This window comes from Pleurodeles waltl, chromosome 8 (assembly GCF_031143425.1).
Source record: "Pleurodeles waltl isolate 20211129_DDA chromosome 8, aPleWal1.hap1.20221129, whole genome shotgun sequence".
Lineage (NCBI taxonomy): Eukaryota > Metazoa > Chordata > Amphibia > Caudata > Salamandridae > Pleurodeles > Pleurodeles waltl.
The window spans coordinates 1,535,644,421-1,535,666,815 of record NC_090447.1 but is presented as its reverse complement, the minus strand read 5'-3'; the positions used below and the strand labels follow the sequence as shown (position 1 = coordinate 1,535,666,815).

Below are 22,395 nucleotides of genomic sequence, written 5' to 3'. Positions count from 1 at the left end.
GTGTCTACGGTCTGTGCACGAGTCTCCCTACACACAGCACTAGATGCAAACATCGCTGTGTCTACGGTCTGTGCACGAATCTCCTTACACACAGCACATGATACAAACAGTGCTGTGTCTATGGTCTGTGCACGAGTCTCCTTATTCAGAGCACTAGATGCAAACAGCGCTGTGTTTACGGTCTGTGCACGAGTCTCCTTACACACAGCACTAGATGCAAACAGTGCTGTTTCTTCGCTCTGTGCACAAGTCTCCTTACACTCAGCACTAGATGCAAACAGCGCTGTGTCTGCGGTCTGTGCACAAGTCTCCTTACACACTCAGCACTAGATGCAAACAGCGCTGTGTCTGCGGTCTGTGCACGAGTCTCCTTACACTCAGCACTAGATGCAAACAGCGGTGTGTCTATGGTCTGTGCACGAGTCTCCTTACACACACAGCACTAGATGCAAACAGCTTTTTGTCTACGAGTCTCCTTACACACTGCACTAGATGAAAACAGTGCTGTGTCTACGGTCTGTGCACGAGTCTCCTTACACTCAGCACTAGATGCAAACAGTGCTGGTTCTACAGTCTGTGCACGAGTCTCCTTACACACACAGCACTAGATGCAAACAGCTCTGTGTCTACAATCTGTGCACAAGAATCCTTACACACAGAACTAAATGCAAGCAGTGCTGTGTCTACGGTCTGTGGACGTGGCTTCTTACACAGAGCACTAGATGCAAACAGTGCTGTGTCTACGGTCTGTGCACGAGTCTCCTTACACTCAGCACTAGATGCAAACAGCGCTGTGTCTACGGTCTGTGCACAAGTCTCCTTACACTCAGAACTAGATGCAAACAGCGCTGTGTCTATGGTCTGTGCATGAAGCTCCTTACACACAGCACTAGATGCAAACAGTGCTGTGTCTACGGTCTGTGCACGAGTCTCCTTACACTCAGCACTAGATGCAGACAGCACTGTGTCTAGGGTCTGTGCACGAGTCTCCTTACACACACAGGACTAGATGGAAACAGCACTGTGTCTACAGTCTGTGCACGAGTCTCCTTTCACACAGCACTAGATGCAAACAGCGCTGTGTCTACGGTCTGTGCACGAGTCTCCTTACTCCCAGCACTAGATGCAAACAGCGCTGTGTCTACAGTCTGTGCACGAGTTTCCTTACACTCAGCACGAGATGCAAACAGGGGATGTTTTTGACTGAGTGGTTCTGAATTACACCAAATAGACTATGGGCACTTTCAAACATTTTCCCAGGGGCCAAAAGGTTTGTTCTGTGATGTGCCCAAGGGCCGCATAAATGCCAACGGGGTGGCGGTCGGGCGAGGGGTGGATGAAGTGAACAATTTGAAACCAGAAAACCTGAGATTAATCCCATCTTCCCCACTTTTCCAAATTGTGTGATCATAGGCAATTGCTTAATTTTGCTTTCTGTCCTTTTTTCTTCATTGTCACATTTAAGTGGACTTCGAAATACATGATTTCAGCGTGTGCGCAGTACAAAACCTGCTCCTCTGTTTGATTAAATAAACTATAATATTGTTGATGTGTAATAGGAACCAAGACCACTCAAAAAGTGCACGTGACCACGGATTTACCTCTTTAATTCACTTTTGCATTGTCACCTGGGTGGGAGGAAGAATTCATATTTCTAAAAACATGTTTGAAAAATATGACTTTTACATTAATACTTCTCAGTGCACCGATATAATAAATTGTTCCTTAGATTAAAAGGCTCTGCGTGTTAACTAAACACACTTTTTGAATTTTGAAGCAACTGTCTTATGTTTACACTTTTGCCCAAGATCCTGTTTCTAAAGTGAAGCCAGGACTCCCCATTTACTTCTTTCTTTAACACCAATTAATCTTAAAATAAGTGATTGTCTGTTTATTTCACATATTTTTACTGTTGAAGCCCAGTCCAGTAAACAGCAGCCCCTGCTCCTGTTGTCCAGGGGGCATGTAAAGGTCAGGAGGGCCCTGCGGACCCCCAGTGTCCAGGAAATAGGCAATGAGAGAAAAGCTCAGGCTGTCTAGGATGTCACTGAGGCTGTCTATGATGTCACTCAGGTTGCCTAGGATGCCACCCAGGCTCTCTATGATGTCACTGAGCCTGTCTATGATGTCACCCAGGCTCTCTATGATGTCACCCAGGCTCTCTATGATGTCACTGAGGCTGTCTATGATGCCACTCAGGCTGTCTAGGATGTCACCAAGGTTGTCTATAGTGTCCCTCAGGCTGTTTATGATGTCACTCAGGTTGTTTATGGTGTCCCTCAGGCTGTCTATTATGTCACTGAAGTTGACAATGGTATCACTCAGGCTCTCTACGATGTCACTGAGGTTGTCAATGGTATCACTCAGGCTCTCTACGATGTCACTGAGGTTGTCTATGGTGTCACTCAGGCTGTCTACGATGTCACTGAGGTTGTCTATGATGTCACTCAGGTTGCCTATGATGTCACTCAGAACCCTGAGGAGAAAATCAACCTATTATTCATTTTTCACTCATCTATAATTTTATGTTATGTATGGCCCCACAATCATCTGCCCTTGCTATCAGTTTCTCTGCAGGGGCAGAGGAGTGCCAGCCTCTCCTCCCTGCCCCTAAGGTAAATAAAAGCCCCAGGCCTGTGGCCCCAGTGACTGACCTCTGTGGTGTCCCACCCCCTCCTGAAGCTGTGCTCCCTGTTGTCCACCAGAGCACAGGCCCCTGCACTGACAGCCCTTCAGAGCAGCCTGGAATGTCTGTGTGCTGTGGCAACAGCAGGAAACAACTTGGCTTCTCACTGTTGCTATGTTATTGCAGTGAATAACCAGATTTAGAGTCTGGTGTTCATGACAGTGGCTCTCAGTGACAGCCCCACATAACAAAGGGTTCCTCTAACCCATGAACAGGGCGGAGGCCAATATGTGATCCTGTCCTAGGTGAAACAGAACAGGTCACATACATAGAAGGTTTTTCACTCCAGAGCCTTTCGAAAGACAGGTCCTGTGGAAAGGAAGCAGGGCTGGAAGTCTGTGCACTGGCAGATGTGCACTTTGCATCCCAGTTTTTAGAAGTAGGCCTGGCAGAGCGCGGTCCACACTCACATCATGAGTGTGCCGGGCACAGGACGGGGGGGGGGTGCGGCATTTGTATACAGAAGAAGGCATCATGCCAGCCTAGAGTGCACAGGGAGGCCTGGGCCTGTCTTCGACAACGCAGGTCCAGGGCCCAGAAGGATGCACCAAGCGTGCCCTGTTGTGGAAGTGGGCTACTTTGCATGCCCTGGGCATAGCACATAGTGCTGGCAGCGTGCCATGTTTTGAAAAAGATATAGTGTGACCAAACCCATTTCCTGTGTCGGTGCAGTCTATTGACCCCACTTGTGTAAAATGCTCTGCTGTGATGTGGAACCCATCACCTGGTGCCGACATCCTGTGTGCTTGCCAGGTGCATTGTGTGCGCTGTGCACATGTAGAAGGTAGTAGGACTCTGTGTGTTCTGCGAGTCTGGGCAGTGGGATCCATTTTGGATGCCCTGGTTTATCATCATACAAGATGGAGGACGAGGACAGCTTCCCCAGACGGTGGAGGTGCGTTGCCCGCATTCCTGTGACTGATGGGTGAATCCCCAGACACTGAGCTGCAGAGGATGGAGACAGGGATCCCTCTAGAGATTTCAAGAGGGCTGCCGATTGATTCTTCCTCATTGCTGCCGTGTGGTAGATGGTGGGGGGGGGGTGGGTGGTCAGGGGGTGAACTGTTGTTTTTCTTCTTCCATGTAATTGTAATTGTAATCGTATTTACATAGCACTTACTACCCCTGATGAGGCGTCAAAGCGCTTTTCGGTGAGTAGCACGCTACTCTGGAAGCCAACAAGAATTATTGATGGATTAGTAGCGGGAAATATGAGTACAGTTTTAGTATTATTATGAGTTAATTTGAGCCGCGGATATGAGAGTTTGTTAGTTAGATTGACTGGAGTAATGGAGGGATGGAGGAGGAAAGAAATCCAGAAGTGTTAATTGGGAGTATATCCCTCATTTACTCAACCCAAAGACTTGGGATGAGTTAAGGGGGATGGAGGAGGGAAGAGTATGTGGAAGGGTTAGTGTAGGATGCTGGCCTGGCTTGTAGTGGGTACCAAGGGGTACTTACACCTTGTGCCAGGTCCAGTTATCCCTTATTAGTGTAGAAGAGGTGTTTCTAGCAGCTTAGGCTGATAGAAGGTAGCTATAGCAGAGCAGCTTAGGCTGAACTAGGAGACATGCAAAGCTCCTACTATACCACTGGTGTCATATGCACAATATCATAAGAAAACACAATACACAGATATACTAAAAATAAAGGTACTTTATTTTTATGACAATATGCCAAAAGTATCTCGGTGAGTACCCTCAGTATGAGGATATGATATATACACAAGATATATGTACACAAACCAAAATCATGCAGATAATAGCAAAAGGAAGTAATGCAAGAAATGTAAAGTTACAGTAGATTGCAATAGGAGCACATAAGTATAGGGGCAACACAAACCACATACTCCAAAAGTGGAATGCGAACCACGATTGGACCCCAAACCTATGTGAGCTTGTAGAGGGTTGCTGGGACTGTAAGAAAACAGTGAGGGTTAGAAAAATAGCCCACCCCAAGACCCTGAAAGGTAGGTGTAAAGTGCACCTACAACCCCCAGAGAGCACAGAAGTTGTGATAGGGGGATTCTGCAAGGAAAACCAACACAGCAATGCAACAACAGTGGATTTCCAGACCTGAGTACCTGTAAGACAAGGGGACCAAGTCCAAGAGTTGCAACAGTGTCGAGAGTGGGCAGGAGCCCAGGAAATGCCAGCTGAGGGTGCAAGGAAGCTGCCACTGGATGGAAGAAGCTTGGTGTTTTGCAAGAACGAAGAGGACTAGGAACTTCTCCTTTGGAGGATGGATGTCCCACGTCGTGATGAAGCTTGCAGAGGTGTTCCCACGCAGAAAGACCGCAAACAAGCCTTGCTAGCTGCAAGGATCACAGTTAGGGTTTTTGGATGATGCTGTGACCCAGGAGGGACCAGGATGTCGCCACTTAGATGAGGAGACAGAGGAGGGTCCAGCAAGTCAGGAAGCCCTCACACAAGCAGGCAGAACCCGCCGAAGTACCTCAACAGGCACTTGGAAGAAGAGTGAACCAGAGTCCACGCAAAGTCACAAAAGGGAGTCCCACGACGCCGGAGGACAACTCAGAAGATTGTGCACTGCAGGTTAGAGTGTCGGGGACCCAGGCTTGGCTGTGCATGAAGGAAATCCTGGAAGAGTGCACAGGAGCCAGAGCAGCTGCAAATCACACGGCACCCAGCAATGCAGTCTAGTGTGGGGAGGCAAGGACTTACCTCCACCAAACTTGGACTGAAGAGTCACTGGACTGTGGGAGTCACTTGGACAGAGTTGCTGAGTTCTAGGGACCACGCTCGTTGTGCTGAGAGGGGACCCAGAGGACTGGTGATGCAGTCTTTTGTTGCCTGCGGTTGCAGAGGGAAGATTCCGTCGACCCACGGGAGATTTCTTCAGAGCTCCTGGTGCAAAAAGGAGGCAGGCTACCCCCAGAGCATGCACCACCTGGAAACATTCGAGAAAGCCGGCAGGATGAGGCGATACAAGGTTGCTAGTAGTCGTCTTGCTACTTTGTTGCGGTTTTGCAGGCGTCCTGAGCAGTCAGCGGTCGATCCTTTGGCAGAAGGTGAAGAGGGAGATGCAGAGGAACTCTGGTGAGCTCTTGCATTCGTTATCTGAAGAATTCCCCAAAGCAGAGACCCTAAATAGCCAGAAAAGGAGGTTTGGCTACCTAGGAAGGAGGATTGGCTACTAAGAGAGGTAAGAGCCTATCAGAAGGAGTCTCTGACGTCACCTGCTGGCACTGGCCACTCAGAGCAGTCCAGTGTGCCACAGACACCTCTGTTTCCAAGATGGCAGAGGTCTGGGACACACTGGAGGAGCTCTGGGCACCTCCCTTGGGAGGTGCAGGTCAGGGGAGTGGTCACTCCCCTTTCCTTTGTCCAGTTTCACGCCAGGGGAGGGCTGGGGGATCCCTGAACCAGTGTAGACTGGCTTATGCAGAGATGGGCACCTACTGTGCCCATCAAAGCATTTCCAGAGGCAGGGGGAGGCTACTCCTCCCCAGCCTTCACACCTATTTCCAAAGGGAGAGGGTGTTACACCCTCTCTCAGAGGAAATCCTTTGTTCTGCCTTCCTGGGACAGGGCTGCCTGGACCCCAGGAGGGCAGAAACCTGTTTGAGGGGTTGGCAGCAGCAGCAGCTGCAGTGGAAACCCCGGAAAGGCAGTTTGGCAGTACCCGGGTTCTGTGCTAGAGACCCAGGGGATCATGGAATTGTCCCCCCAATGCCAGAATGGCATTGGGGTGACAATTCTATGATCTTAGACATGTTACGTGGCCATGTTCGGAGTTACCATTGTGACGCTGTACATAGGTAGTGACCTATGTACAGTGCACGCGTGTAATGGTGTCCCCGCACTCACAAAGTCCGGGGAATTTGCCCTGAACGATGTAGGGGCACCTTGGCTAGTGCCAGGGTGCCTTCACCAGGTGAAGGATAGACATATAGGTGACTTATAAGTTAGTTAAGTGCAGTGGTAAATGGCTGTGAAATAACGTGGAGTTATTTCACTCAGGCTGCTCTGGCAGGCCTGTGTAAGAATTGTCAGATCTCCCTATGGGTGGCAAAAGAAATGCTGCAGCCCATAGGGGTCTCCTGGAACCCCAATATTCTGGGTACCTCAGTACCATATACTACAGAATTATATGGGTGTACCTGTATGCTAATGTGAAATTGTGAAATTGGTCACTAGCATGTTAGTGACAATTTGGAAAGCAGAGAGAGCATAATCACTGAGGTTCTGGTTAGCAGAGCCCCAGTGAGACAGTTAGTCATCACACAGGTAACACATACAGGGCACATACTTATGAGCACTGGGGCCCTGGTTGGCAGGGTCCCGGTGACACATAGACTAAAACAACATATATACAGTGAAATATGGGGGTAACATGCCAGGCAAGATGGTACTTTCCTACAGTTAGGGAGAGCATAGTAGCAGGGTGAGATGAATGCAGGAGAATTTAGTAGGGTTGTGTGGGAGGTCACAGTAGTAGAGTGAGGTTTGCTGAGTTAGATGTGGAAGCGGAGGGAAGAGCTTAGGCAGAGTTATTTAGGAGATGAAAGTGGTAGAAGGGATTTGGGATGAGTCAGAGGGAGCATGGAGGATAGTTTGATAGAGACATGACATATGATGAGGGGTAGATAAGTGTGATAAGATGAGAGCAGGAATTCATAGATATCTAGTATAACAACCCACCCAGGAGCCATGCAATGACCCACGAACATGCCAAGCACAGAACAACATACACACATACACACATGAATACACACATTGACACATGAATACACACACATAAGCATATACAATACATAATTAGAACCATGGGTAAAATATACTTAGTCAAACAGGTTTATAGAGTGTGTGTGTATTTTATTGTTATGACATAGTAGCAATACATATTTTCTAAAGAACTATACATAACTAGAAATATGGAAATGTGAAGAATTTTTCTGCTTCAGGCCGACCCTTTTGCACATCCCTGGCTACTGCTTCAGAGAGGCTGATGACAACCAGGTGCAGAGACCTTACGCATCATTGTGCTGTGCTCTGGAGCCCGGTGCTGTCTGCTCTGACAGCACTCACTTTGCACAAAGACTGTGGCCCTCATTCTGACCCTGGCGGTTTGAAACCGCCAGGGCAGAGGGCAGCGGAAGCACCGCCAACAGGCTGGCGCTGCTTCCTGGGCAATTCTGACCGCGGCGGTAAAGCCGCGGTCAGAAAAGGGGAACCGGCGGTTTCCCGCCGGTTTTCCCCTGGCCCAGGGAATCCTCCATGGCGGCGCTGCATGCAGCGCCGCCATGGGGATTCCGACCCCCTTCCCGCCAGCCTGTTCCTGGCGGTTTACACCGCCAGGAAGAGGCTGGCGGGAACGGGTGTCGTGAGGCTCCTGGGGGCCCCTGCACTGCCCATGCCACTGGCCCCTAACAGGGCCCCATAAAGATTTTCAGTGTCTGCTTGGCAGACACTGAAAATCGCGACGGGTGCCACTGCACCCGTCGCACCCCAGCAACTCCGCCGGCTCCATTCGGAGCCGGCTTCATCGTTGCTGGGTCTTTCCCGCTGGGCCGGCGGGCGGCCTTTTGGCGGTCGCCCGCCGACCCAGCGGGAAAGTCGGAATGACCCTCGCGGTCTTGTGACCGCGGAGCGGTCTTCCGACGGGGGAACTTTGGTGGGCGGCCTCCGCCGCCCGCCAAAGTCGGAATGACCCCCTGTGTCTGGAGAACAGCCTGCAAATGGCATTTGAAAAAGAACCGATCCAGACTGGTCCTGAAACTGTAGACAGAGCATCCACATCCCTCGTTGTGAAGATGACTCTAAAGGTGGGAGCCAAACCATCCCACCATCCTACTTTGTTCCAGATCCAGGTTCTTCTTTGCCAAGAAGGGGGTGCCCCTCAGAGTACTTACACAGCTGCTGTGCCAAGGCTGGCGCCTGCATTACAGCCAGTGAGGGGGCATCACCTGAAGTTTGAGCATCCTGCTGGAGAGGGTGTGGGTCTGCCTAGCTGTTAGAAGTCAGCCTCCCTGCTCAGAGAGCGGTGGGGGACTGACCCTGCAGGATGAGAGCTGTCCAGGAGCAGAAGCCAAGCTTTGTCCCCCAGTGTGAGGAGCACACTAAAGAAGCTAATCAGCTGGACCCTGTCAGCGCCTAGATACCTTCACGGGTAACAAGAAGTGCTTAGAAATCTACTGATTGATTGAATGAATGATTGAAGAAGCCAGGGGGAAAGCTGATGCTGACCTGAGTCTTCTGAGGTGATTTGGTCTCCTTGCATGGCTCATGTGAGGACCGCCCTGAAGAAACAGCATTCTCTCCAGGACCCTTGCAGGGTGCGTGAGGGACCTGTGCTTCCTGATGTGTGACATATCCTGTGAGAGCCATGGTGGCTGCTGTGGCTGAAGGCCTGCCCATGGTTTGGAAGTTGGTATTGCCACAGACGAGCAACTGGCAGCCCTGTCATGCTGGTCATCCCAGCAGCCCACTAGAGGCTGCCACCTCTGTGGTCCCTCAGTGCCAAGGAAGAGGCTGCCAGGGTGATCCAGACAAGCATGCCAGCCAGTGCTGTGCCAAGCCATGCCTCTGTGGGACAGTACCATGGGGCCCTAGCTGGCAAGACTGGACACTGTGGCTTGAACATGCAAAGGGATATCTGCCCTCAGGAAGTTAGCAGTTGCCAGTGTGAACTCTTTGGCCCAAGAACTGACTGAACTGCCTCACTTAGTTTGTTATTTTGCTGTGAATGTAAAGTTGCTGCTCGCCCCTCTCCCTGGTGGATCATGGTCCCCTCTCTTCTCAATGGTCCCTACTCCTGCTCCCAGCAACTCTTGTCTGTCCCTTCTTCAGCTGCCGGTGGCATCCCCAGCTAAACTCACTCCCAGGCCTTCTTCCCCCGCGCCTTCCTTGTGTGGTCTCTGTCCACTCTGTGGCCTCCCCCTCACTCCCAGACGTCTCTTCCTGCTCCAGATTTACTCCTATTTGCAGGAAGCATTCTGAGCAAAGATGAAATGAACTGTGTCATGTTACTTACTAACTTTTACTGAGGGCGCTGCTATGGGCGCTTCTAGTGAGGGGACTGCTATGGGAGCTTTCAGTAAAGCCACTGCTATGGGAGCTTACAGTAAAGGCGCTGCTATGGGAGCTTCTAGTAAGAGGACTTCTATGGAAGCTTCTACTAAGGAGACTGCTATGGAAGCTTCTACTAAGGAGACTGCTATGGGAGCTTCTAGTAACGGGACTGCTGTGGGAATTAACTGTTCTAGTAAGGAGACAACTATGGGAGTTTCATTTGATCCAACCCTGGATAATTTGCCATTATGAACAACACAAGGATAGTCTGAAAAGAACCCTTTTCCTCTCCCAATCTAATCCCTGGTTTAGGTGTTTTGATGATATTTTCATGATTTGGGAGGGTGACGTACGTTTCCCTAACAATTCGCCGGGCTGGCTTAGTGGGTGCAGCTCAGATCCACCCTTCACTCACTCAGCAGACGGTCTGCTGTGAAATAGACCGTTCTTGCGCCAAATCACAGCGTAATCCGCGCAGTGCGCCTATCTCTGCCCACTGGCGAACTCCATAGACTTGTGACGTTTTTGTGTTACTCTGCGGAAATCGGTGGAGTCAAAGTCCGCAAGTCCCGCCCACCCCTAAGTGCCGCGGTCACCATTTTTTACCCCGGGGGCGATGGTAAAGAGACCCATCTTACCTTTTCAAAACGTAGGATAAGAAATTCTATTGAGAATCTGACTATGGATCTTTGGAATGTAATGAACTTGATATGACAGGAAATTATTGCTGTAATACCTGTTATTTGTGCAAATAAAACAGAGCGAGAAGGAGAGATACAGAATATAATTTGAATTAGTCTAACTCGATTCAGGCACCTTTCCAGCTTTTGCTCACCAGTGCCTAGAGGACGAGCCCCCTCTGACTTCACAAACCTCTTTTTCACATATTGGCTCAGGAGATGAGAACGTTGTTGACTACCTGGGCCAGCCAAGAAGTGCCCCTTGCTGTTAGGAGTGAAGGTCGCCTTCTTTCTGCAGAGGTGGGCCCCTGTGTTTCCTTTTCTTGGAAGTCTTTGCTGAAAGTTTGTGTGGACTGCTGTAAATGTGGGCCTTGCCCTAATGGGTCTCTGAGGACTCCCCTGGCCTCCAACTCTGGAACTTACATAGGATTATTTTACCTTCTGCTAAGAATCCCTTTCAGATTTTGATTCAATAACACCCTGTGCACCTGCATTATAATGTGTATTTGTTTTGAAATAAAACATATTTACTCAAAACCAGGACGCGAGTGTTTAAGTACTGCAGCAAAATAAACCCAGAAAGAAGAGGCCTCGTGACAGTTGGGAGACTTGTTTCCCTGGGTAGAGCCCTTGTACCAGCCCTCTGGGGGCAGCAAACAGTGGGTTTCTCGTGCCAGCCTCTATGCCCGTCCTCTCTCTGTCCTCTTTCCTCTGTGAGTCTATTTCTGCTCACCCCTCACCACATACCTTTCTCTCCCTGGATGTCACTTTGCCTATAGCGCCAAAAAGCCTTGCCCGGCCAGTGCAGCGCTGTCTGCCACCGCCGCAGGTTGGGGGCCCTACGAGGCCGTGTAGTGAGGCTGGTATCCAGGATCCACCTGCCAGCACGTGCTGAGGGCCAGGCGTTCTGCGTTGCATTCTGGGACTTGTGCAGGTGATGTACTGGCATCAAGAGGATTGCAAGGCACAGGGTGCAAACCAAAAACCTGGACTGGACCAGATAACCAGCCCAAGCTTGGACCTGGGAGACTTGAGAGCTCTGCAGCAGCGCTGAAGCCGGGGAGAAACCTGTATCTTGCACTAATGCTTGTGCAAGAAATAAAGCGCTATACCTGGGCTTGGTGATGTATTCACTCATAGACCAGGAGACTTCAGAGCTCTGCCGCAGTCTGACAGTGAAACCAAGACAGTGCCATATCTTCTGTCAGGTTTTCTTGGATGTTTTTCAAAAGGAACCCCCAGTTCTGTGGTCCTTGTGCCCCTGATCCCATGAGATCATGGTGCTGCCTCACTGGAGCTCAGTTTTCCAAGGACTTTTACAATGCAAGAGTGCAGCAGTCAGTCCTGGTAAGTCCCCCAGGTCCATGTGTGATGTGTTGCTCCAGTCCAGGTTTTTTCTTTGAACTCTGGGACTTCTAGTCATGTTTATTCAATTATAGAACAGGACTACAAGTCCCAGAATTCATAGGAAAACATCTGGCCTGAAGCAGTACATCACCATGAACCTGGGAAACTTGGCAGCTGTGTGAACAGTACAATACTGCTTCCAAGTGGCCACAAGTCTGGGGTAACCTTCAGCCAGCCCTTACGTTTGACTAAACACGTTGCATTCTGGAACTTGTAGTTTTCCTTTTTCTGTGTAGGAGCATGGGCCTACAAACCCCGGCATGCAGATTACCAAAAAGCCAAGCCTAGATGTAAGTGTCACATGAAACACGGGGCACTTGACTGCTATGATTGTAAAATAGAACACTAAATCTACAGCAAAGACCCCCATCTTGATGTGTGCTGCTCAGGAACTCCCCACACTCCTAAAAACACACAAACATACACACGGACACGCGCTCCAGGCCAGGACTGCAAGTACCAGAATGCAACGGGTGTGGGAGGCTTCAGCCCTCACAGCTGAAAGGAAACAGCTTGAGATCTGTGCGTGCACGGGAAGCAGCCCCTTTATGTGAACCTATCGAGCCTGACCTGGCTCTTTAAGGCCTAACCAGATCGAGGTTTTTTCCCTTTTAAATTAAAAAAAAAAAAAAGAAAAAAAAGTTCTGGGTCAGACACGTGGTGGGTTCAGTTGGGGCCGAAGGTTATTGCAAGGAGGACGCGGGATGGATCCTCTTCTCGGAAAGGTTGGACATAACAATGTTTTGGGGATAAATTCAGAACTTACTTTAAAAAAATATCTCTTCTGGACATGTGTGCAGGTTTTGTACGAGGAGAGGCCTGGTCTCCCTTGGGCAGTTTTCTCTGAAATGTTTCAGGGGGCGGTCGGTAGGTTCCCCTATCCGAATTCCATTGAAATATTTTCATTAAAACTGTCTTTCCGTGACTGCTCCTACCCCAGCCCCTCTAAAGCGTACGTGTGACCTGTGACTGCTCCTACCCCAGCCCGACCAGCTTGTAACTTCACCCTCCACATTCAACACAAGTGCTCAGCTTTACCGACCTTTCAGGGGCAGCAGCGGGGAATGTGACTGACCTCGCCCCGGCCCGACGGTCCCGCAAAGGCTGCGGTGCCAGGCGAGTGCAGCCCCCAACGTCTGCAGTCTGCTTGCCCCCTCCGCCTGTACTTGACCCGGCTCTGTTGGCCCTTCAAGGGCCCCCACCAGCCACAAGGCCCGCCCCAGGCTCTCTGTCTCACATAAGCACTGACTCCGCCACAGCCCCACCAGCCTCTAATCTGTCCCCTTTCCTCACAGGCCTGGTGTATGACTGACTCTGTCCCAGCCCTACCAGCCTCTAATCTGTCCCCTTTCCTCACAGGCCTGGTGTATGACTGACTCTGTCCCAGCCCTACCAGCCTCTAATCTGTCCCCTTTCCTCACAGACCTGGTGTATGACTGACTCTGTCCCAGCCCCATAAGCCCTTCAAGGGCCCCTACCAGCCACAAGGCCTGCCCCAGCCTCTGTCTCACATGAGCACTGACCCCGCCACAGCCCCACCAGCCTCTAATCTGTCCCCTTTCCTCACGGGCCTGGTGTATGGCTGACTCTGTCCCAGCTCCACCAGCCTCTAATCTGTCCCCTTTCCTCTCAGACCTGGTGTATGACTGACTCTTTCCCATCCCCACTGGCCCTTCAAAGGTCCTTACCAGCCGGCCTGTACCTGCCCCAGCCCACCGGTCTCATGGGAGCACTGACTCGAAGGCCTGATTTATGACTGACCCTGTCCCAGCCCCACTGACAGTTCAAAGGCCTCCATCCCTTCACCCTGAAGACGACTTGGTCGCAGCCGTACTGACCTATAACCCCCAGAAGAGGCAGGGCGCAGATCTAGCGCTTCACTCCCACTGCAGGCGCTATGAGGCACGCGGCAGATGGGAAGTGCACGCATCCCCCATAGGTCAGTCCCGCCGCTGGCCTTGTTGCCCATCACCCCTGGTGTGTCCGGTCAGCTGTAAAGCACCTAAAGTCGATTGCATTTGCACTGGGCGCTATATAATGACCAAAGCCTGTCATTTTACAACAATTAGAATTGGCCAGATCCGAAGTTTACACCCCTCATTCTTCAGGAAACCCACGTTCTGCATACAAACCACATTGTCCCTGGGCGGTGGGGTACCCCTCTCCTGAAGAGGTGATCGCATCCACGACAGCTCCATAAGCGCATTGTGTGCCCGTGGGCGGAGGACATTCGATGTTAATGCAATTTACTCCCTCCCCGCCGCCTGCTTGTCTCCTCTAAATGGATTAACCTTTCTGGGAGGGCTGATAATTGTGTGTTCACCTTGGCCTCCGGCGGGGCTCGTGTCTGACACCTGCCCTCGCCCGGCTGCCCTGGGGGGGGGGGGGGGGCCTTGTTAACAGGAGGAGACCCCAGCAGGGCACACCCAGCCCTGGCAAGACTGCCACCCCTGCCGTGTGCATAGAATGAAAGGCTTGTGTGCAGTGCTTAATTTGTGCTTGTTGTTTCCGGTGCTGAGCACCGGCACTTATTTGTGAGGGCCGGCGCTCATTCTTATGCCTCAAGCATTTGCTACGATCAAAAGACACATATAGGAAAGACGGAAGAAGGAAAAAACGAAAAAGCATCATAAAGGGAGAAAGTAGAAAGCTGCAAGAGTGAGTTGAAGGGGCAGGGAGTGGCCGTAAATAGATTGAAGAGGCCCGAGATGGCTTCAGGATTACGCTGCCTCAGTATTCAGTGCTGGCAGATTTAATTACAGCAGCCTCGCGTTTAAGAGAAGGGCTTTGAGCACCAGCACCTCTTTATTTACAAATTAAGCACTACTTGTGTGCCTGGCAGCCGAGAGCAGATGCATCCTGGGACTTGTAGTTCACCTTTTCAATATGATGCACTTAGCGCATTGATGTCTGTGCAAAGGCCGGGCGTGCTCGGGGTGTCTGACGTGGCGGCCACAGGCTGTGGCTGTTTTGGGTGAAATGTTTGTTTAGGGGGTGACATAGGTGTGTCGCCGGTTAAATTCATCAGTTGTGTTTGCTGTAAATTAAACGCTTTCACCGTTGTGTAGTAGCAAAGCGCACCTTTGTATAGCGCTGGTGTTGTCATGTTTTGTGGGGCGCAGGGGGTACACTCTGAAAACAGTCCACACGGTGAGGATGACACCGAAGTCTCACTTCGGGCACAGGAAGAGAGCGGTGTGAGCAACTGTGACAAAGTTTATAAATTATCTGATTTATTTACAGATTATAGAGCGCTGCGCTCCCGGGCGTAGCCTCCATGGTTGCAGCAGGTGCAGTGCACCGGGGTCCACGGAACCCTAATTATTGTTGCAATTCAACCAGCCTTTTGTTCCTTGCGCTAGGGCCCAGGGCGCACTGACTGACTCTGAAAGACACCCCTAAGGGAGAGGGGCTTAATTCACAATATATATCGTTTAGAGCAGTGATACTCAAAGTACAGCCCGGGGGCCGCATGCGGCCCCCTGCTCAACAGCAGGACTGGGCTGCTGTTCACTCAGCTCTGTATAATGAATAAAAATATGTTAAATAAAAGGCAAGCCTTTATTTAAATGTTAATAGGAGGCAAAGAAAGTAAGTAACTAAGTTGTCCCGCACCTGTAGGAACACCTTCATTTTTAAAGACATGCTACACCAAAATTGTAAAAATATAATAAGGGCTCTTCAAAAATCAAAACCTGTTTATCATTAACATGCAGAGTCGTTTCAACATAGTACATCAGATTATATCAGTGCATGGAGAAGCATTTTCTTTTTAAGTGATGGTTTTCAAACATAAATCCAGAAACATTCATCCCCCCCCTGAAAACACTGAACTAAGAGGCAAATTGGTTTTCCTATTCACTCTTTGGGTGGCATGGATTCCTATAACACATGAACATTATTATGGTTTATTAAAGCAAACACAGGAGAAGGTTTTGTACATCGCACATCCTGAAGTCATGTATTTTGAGATTCCCTTATATGCAATAATGAAGAAAAAGTGAAATAAAAGAATTGTCTAGGATCACACATTTTGGTAAAGGGGGGAAGCCAGGATTCACAGCAGGTTTTCTGGTTTCACATTATGCATTTTAGCCACTAGATGTATATGCTTCGCTTCTCCTACACCACCATACTGCACACCCCCCACTGCCCCAAACCCCCCCCCCCCCCCCCCCCCCACCCTCCACGCCGCCGCCGACACCACCCTTCTAGCATCAATGCGGCCCTCGGTCACATCACAAACCAAACTTTGTGGCCCCTGGGAAAGTGTTTGTGAGTACCCATGGTTTAGAGAGTTCTCACAATCCCTGCCGCTGCTGCCTTAAATGCATTCGAGCGTTGCTCGAGAAGCCTGACGGACAGCATTTTTTTGCATACCCAAATTGACTTTAAGTGGACAAAAAACCCTGAATGCGGATGCCACAGCCCTTTCCGAGAACTCGAGTTTATGGAATAGTGTGTAAGTCTGTGGGTAGGAATGTGGCTTTCTGGGAGTGTGGTAGCCCTCAGCGGGGGGTGGCCTCGGGCGGTGTGGGGGGGAGCCTTCATCCGGGGGTGGCCCCGGGCGGTGTGGGGGGGAGCCTTCATCCGGGGGTGGCCTCGGGCGGTGTGGGGGGGGGGAGCCTTCATCCGGGGGTGGCCTCGGGCGGTGTGGGGGAGCCCTCAGCGGGGGGGGGGGGGTGTGGCCTTGTGCGGTAGCCCTCAGCGGGGGGTGGCCCCGGGCGGTGCGGTAGCCCTCAGCGGGGGGTGGCCCCGGGCGGTGCGGTAGCCCTCAGCGGGGGGTGGCCCCGGGGTGTGGGGGAGCCTTCATCCAGGGGTGGCCTCGGGCGGTGTGGGGGAAGCCTTCAGCTGGGGTGGCCCCGGGCGGTGTGGGGGAGCCCTCAGCGGGGGGGGGTGTGGCCTTGTGCGGTAGCCCTCAGCGGGGGGTGCGGTAGCCCTCAGCGGGGGGGGCCTCGGGCGGTGTGGGGGAGCCTTCATCCAGGGGTGGCCCCGGGCGGTGTGGGGGAAGCCTTCAGCTGGGGTGGCCCCGGGCGGTGTGGGGGGAAGCCTTCCGCTGGGGTGGCCCCGGGCGGTGTGGGGGAGCCCTCAGCGGGGGGGTGTGTGGCCTTGTGCGGTAGCCCTCAGCGGGGGTGGCCTCGTGCGGTGTGGGGGAGCCTTCATCCAGGGGTGGCCTCGTGCGGTGTGGGGGGAAGCCTTCAGCTGGGGTGGCCCCGGGCGGTGTTGGGGACCCTCAGCTGGGGCCCGGGCGGTTTGGGGAGCCCTCAGCAGGGGTGGCCTCAGGCATTGTGAGGGGCCTTCGGCGGGGACCTCAGCGGAGGGCTCAGGCGGTTGGGGAGGGGGCCTCGTGCAGTGGGGGGTGGCCCCGGGCGGTGTGTGGGGAGCCCTCAGTGGGGGTGGCCCCAGGCGTTGTGAGGGGCCTTCAGCGGGGACCCCAGCAGAGGGCTCAGGCGGTGTGGAGGGATCCCTCAGCGGGGGTGGCCTGTGCGATGTGGGGTAGCCCTCAGCGGAGTGGCCTCGTGGGGGGAGCCCTCTGTGGGGGGTGGCCTTGTGCGGTGGCCCCAGGCGGTGTGGGGGGGGGGGGTGGGAAGCCGTCAGCTGTGTTGGCCCCGGGCGGTGTGGGGGGAGCCTTTATCTGGGGTGGCCCCGGGCGGTGTGGGGGGGAGCCTTCATCTGGGGTGGCCCCGGGCGGTGTGGGGGGGGGAGCCTTCATCTGGGGTGGCCCCGGGCGGTGTGTGGGGGGGGGAGCCTTCATCTGGGGTGGCCCCGGGCGGTGTGTGGGGGGGGAGCCTTCATCTGGGGTGGCCCCGGGCGGTGTGGGGGGGAGCCTTCAGCGGGGGTGGCCCCTGGCGGTTTGGGGAGCCCTCAGCGGGGGTGGTCCCAGGTGCTGTTAGTATTAGTTTGTAGCTAGCTTTCCATCCTGGATACAAACTCAAGACAAGTGTTCCAAAGAGCCCAGTACCATATCTAAGGGGGATAGCATTATACACGGAAAAATACCATCCCATTTAGGAACAAGCGTTGGTAAAGCCATTATATTGCACCTTCATATTGTGAGTACTGTGCTGTTGGGTTTGCCAATGTTTGTCTGTAATGGTAAAAAAAAAAAAAAAGCAAAAATATCCAAATGTGGAGGGGGTGTGCTGGGGAGGAACACAGCACAAGAATATTTGAGGGGTGAAGCAGCACACAAGGGAGACAGCTGCCAAATACATGCATTCTCATTGAGTGCTGAATGGAAAAAGTAGTTACCTGAATACGAGCAGTGGAAGGATACAAGTCAGCCAATCAAAAGGTTGGAAAAAGGTTATGCTCCAGGGGAGGGACAAACACAAGCAGAGGAAGGCAACAAGAAGTGGGTAAACGAGTGTCACTAAAGCCAACCAATAGCAAGGCAGGGGAGGGTTGTAAGCCCACTAAGTCTCACAATAGGTCTTTTGCAACCAGGCAGCACTGTCTGATAGGCAAGACCTAAAGAAACACTGTTAAACCTGTACTTCTCGCAAATCAGTTCGCGATTCACACTGTGTCTAATATCTAATACCTGCTCCAAATGGTCCATGTGCACATAACGTGCATCACGCTCCTTGACACACCTCTAAAAGCGGGACTGTGCCACCCCCTCCAATCCCCGCACTCAGGTCGTTAATGGAGGCTATGAATAAGTTGTCCTTGTGAAGCGACCAGGTGTTTGGAGGGCGGTGGGGACCTGGGAGTAGGGTTCCTGGTTTCACACTAGCATCTGTAGCCCTGAAGGCCATGCACAGGCCTGCTATGTCGACTTCAGGCTGCCATCAACTTGGTGGACAGGAAGAATTTATGGAAGATGCAGGTCAACCTGAGATATACTGAAGGCACCCCAAGCTGAACATGGGGAGCCTTCACTTAGTGCCAATAGCAGGGCAGGATCCAGTTGTCTGGGGCTAGTCTATTGTTTAATCTATGGCTGTCCAACACGCCAACCTACTGCACCTCTCTGAAACCCAACCCACCAGGCCAGACAGAATGCTATCCATGCTGTTAAGGTGATGGCGGCGTGGAGTCTATGGATCATGCCAATGTGGGACGGAAGGAGTAAGGACCCCACTGTGGAATTTTAGCCTGGACCTCCAGGAGATGGGGAAGGCCTGGATTGTCCAGTGTGGGATGGAAGGGGTAAGGACCCCGCTGTGGAATTTTAGGCTGGACCCCCAGGAGGTGAGGAAGGTCCAGGATGGCCACTGTGGGGTGGAAGGGGTAAGGAGCTGGGGGAAGGCCCAGGATGTCCAGTGTGGGACGGAAGGAGTAAGGACCCCACTGTGGAATTTTAGCCTGTACCTCCAGGAGATGGGGAAGGCCTGGATTGTCCAGTGTGGGATGGAAGGGGTAAGGACCCCGCTGTGAAATTTTAGCCTGGACCTCCAGGAGATGGGGAAGGCCTGGATTGTCCAGTGTGGGATGGAAGGGGTAAGGACCCCGCTGTGGAATTTTAGGCTGGACCCCCAGGAGGTGAGGAAGGTCCAGGATGTCCACTGTGGGGTGGAAGGGGTAAGGAGGTGGGGGAAGGCCTGGGATGTCCAATGTGGGGCAGAAGGGGTAAGGACCCCCACTGGAATTTTATCCTAGACGTCCAGGAGGTGAGGAAGGCCCAGGATGTCCAGTGTGGGATGGAAGGAGTAAGGACCCCACTGTGGAATTGTACCTGGTATTTTCCACTTTCTGTCTCCAGATGTGGAAGAGCATTGGTCGACCCACTCGGTGATTCATGAATAGGAAATAGTTGTCCTTCCCTACCTCATGCCAAGGATCTGGATCAGGAGCCTAGCAGAAGTCCTGGGGTGCTTCAAGGCACAATTGGATCCATCAACAATGGGCCCCATTAGTACTATATTTGGACTCTGCGTTGTGCTGCCTTTGCCATACGTTTTCGGGTCTCTACTTTCATGTGTGTTGTTGTCAGTGTTTCTCAGGGCTCAGCACTCCTTTTTCTGAAGGGGGAACACACCGTACCCCAAGAAGCCCTCCCGCCTCCGATGGGCAGTCACGTGAACCTGCCCTCCACTTGCTATCTATTGCTACAGCTCAGACGACCTAGTGCCCCAGGCCAGGCCTAAACCGTGCACTTAGTGGAATCTTGCATTCCTTTTTATAATGCGCATCAAGGCGCCCAAGAAGTGGGGCTTCAAGGCGCACACGCCTTCTGGCTCGGGTTCAGGGGTCCTGTCTTTCTGTGCTGCTGGGCAGTAGAGGGCCCCGTGGTGTTATCAGCTGGCATAAAATCTGGGCATCTCTGGTTAAAATTCCTCATTTTCATGTTTGGCATTAACACGGGCTTTTGGGGCGGTTCGTACGCTGCTGGACATGTTTTCATTTGCTGCCCTTGTTAAGTATTTATGGTTTCCTTTCTCTGCACGGCTTGTTTGGATGTTGGTCTTGTTAATTTACAGGCTTTGTTCAGGACCCCAAGATAAGATTTGGGGGTATGTTGATCTGATTACCCTCCAGAGCTGAGATCATGGTCTAGGCTGTAGATGTGAGCCTGGTAATGTACCCCTGTTAACTTCTAAAGCTGGGGTCCCGGTCCAATACAGGAGATGTGAGCCTGTGCCCTTGTTAACCTCTAAAGCTCAAGTCCTGGTCCAGGCTGTAGGTGTGTGGTCTGATGATCTCGTGCCCTTGCTAACCTCTAGAGACAGGCCACGGTCCAGGTAGAAAAGGGAGGGCCCGGTGACATCGTGGCCTTGTTAACCTCTAGAGCTGAGGTCCTGGTCCAGGCTGTAGATGTGATCCTGTGCCCTGAGGTCCTGGTCCAGGCTGTAGATGTGATCCTGTGCCCTTGTTAACCTCTGGAGCCGAGGCCCTGGTCCAGGCAGAGAAGGGAGAGCACAGTGATATGGTGGCCTTGTTAACCTCTAGAGCTGAGGTCCTGGTCCAGGCTGCAGATGTGCTCCTGTGCCCTTGTTAACCTCTAGAGCTGAGGTCCTGGTCCAGGCTGCAGATCAGCTCCTGTGCCCTTGTTAACCTCTAGAGCTGAGGTCCTGGTCCAGGCTGTACATGTGATCCTGTGCCCTTGTTAACCTCTAGAGCTGAGACCCTGGTCCAGGCAGAGAAGGGAGAGCACAGTGATATTGTGGCCTTGTTAATCTCTAGAGCTGAGGTCCTGATACAGGCTGTAGGTGTGGGCCCTGGTGATCCTGTGCCCTTGTTAACTTCATAACAAGTGCTGAGGCCCTAATTGGGAGGGTTGGGGGCGGCCATTCTTACCCTGCCCTCATCGCTAGTGCTGAGACCCTAGTCTGGGGTCAAGGGGGGGGGGGCGATGATTCTTGACTTACCTGCAGAGCTACTGCAGATACCCAGGTCCTGGGGTGGGGCAGTGATTCTTCAGAGCTAGTGCTGAGAGCGTAGTCCGGCGGTGGGGGGCGCTGGTCATTCTGCAGTCTCTAGTGTTGCTAAACTCTAGTGCTTGGACCCTAGTCCAGCTGGGGGTTCAGAGCCCCGGTCATCATGCAGGGTCTAGGTTTTCTTGACCTCTAAAGAGGTGGTCGTAGATCAGGCCAGGGGTATAAGGATTAGGGGTAGGGAGTAAACTCTGCTCCATCTGTAGATTTCCTAGAGTTTTGCCCACTCCGTTTAGAGAGCGGAGTTGGGCAAATGCTCTGCCCACCACTGCAATGCAGAGTTTTCTCATGCACGGCTCGCCAATGTTAAGTTGTGAGTGCGACTGAGAAAAAATGAGCGCTAGACCGCCTCCTGGCAATTTCTCAACTCTGGCAATCTTGAGCCAGGCAATCTCGAGCTTACTGCTCGCTCTGAGAAAGTTGCTGCTTGCGTTGTGGAAGCTGCCGCTCGAGTAGAAAACCTACTCAAGCGGGAGAAACAAGCAGCACCGCCTGGTGCTCCGCGTGGTGCTGTTCATGCTGATTTTACAGTGTGGGAGAAGCTCCCAGCGCTACAAATCGTTGCAAGCAGAGTGACCGACTAGAATTCCGCCACTCCACGAATTCTGCGGAATCTTGCCGAGTTTTTAGGTAACTCTGCAGAGTGAAACTCCATGCGTTCCGCCCACCCCTAATAAGGATCTGGCGTTCTCGCAGTGTATAGGCCTTAGACCCTAGTCCAGGCGGGCACACAGGTACCTGGTGATCCTGCAGAGTCTTGGATTTGTTACCCTAGTCTAGGTTTTTTTTCCTAGCCCTGGCCTGGGACGTAGTAAGATAGTTCTCCTATAATACAGTAGGTTGAAGTTCGTGTGGTAAGGAGGGTCAGGAACCCTGTGGTGCAGTGCATATTAGGCCAGACACCCCTGCAGTTCAGTGCACCCTATGATCATTAAGCTGGACTCTTGTAGTGCAGTGCATGCTTGGCCAGGAACCCCTGTGGTGAAGTGAACACTAGGCCAGGGACACCTGTACTGCAGTGCACAATGGCCCAGGGACCCCCATAGAGCGGTGTACAGTAAAATCCTTAGGTTGGAACCATGTAGTGCAGTGCACACTAGGCCAGGGACCCCTGCAGTGCATGGTAGGATAATTAAGCTGGGTCCCTGCAGTGCACAGTAGGCCTGGGACACCTGCAATGCAGTGCACACTAGGCTAGGGGTCCCTAG

The 22,395-nt window shown here is 52.3% G+C and overlaps 1 protein-coding gene across 1 annotated transcript in view; it reads left to right on the top strand.

Moving 5' to 3' along the window:
- Positions 1–12,429: 12,429 nt before the first annotated feature.
- Positions 12,430–22,395, top strand: part of LOC138248944 (sodium/potassium-transporting ATPase subunit alpha-1) — a 67,208-nt gene continuing 57,242 nt past the window's right edge. The window contains exon 1 of the mRNA XM_069202973.1: positions 12,430–12,532. Coding sequence (XP_069059074.1) covers positions 12,512–12,532 — 21 coding nt within the window. The 5' untranslated portion in view covers positions 12,430–12,511. The remainder of the gene's footprint in view (positions 12,533–22,395) is intronic.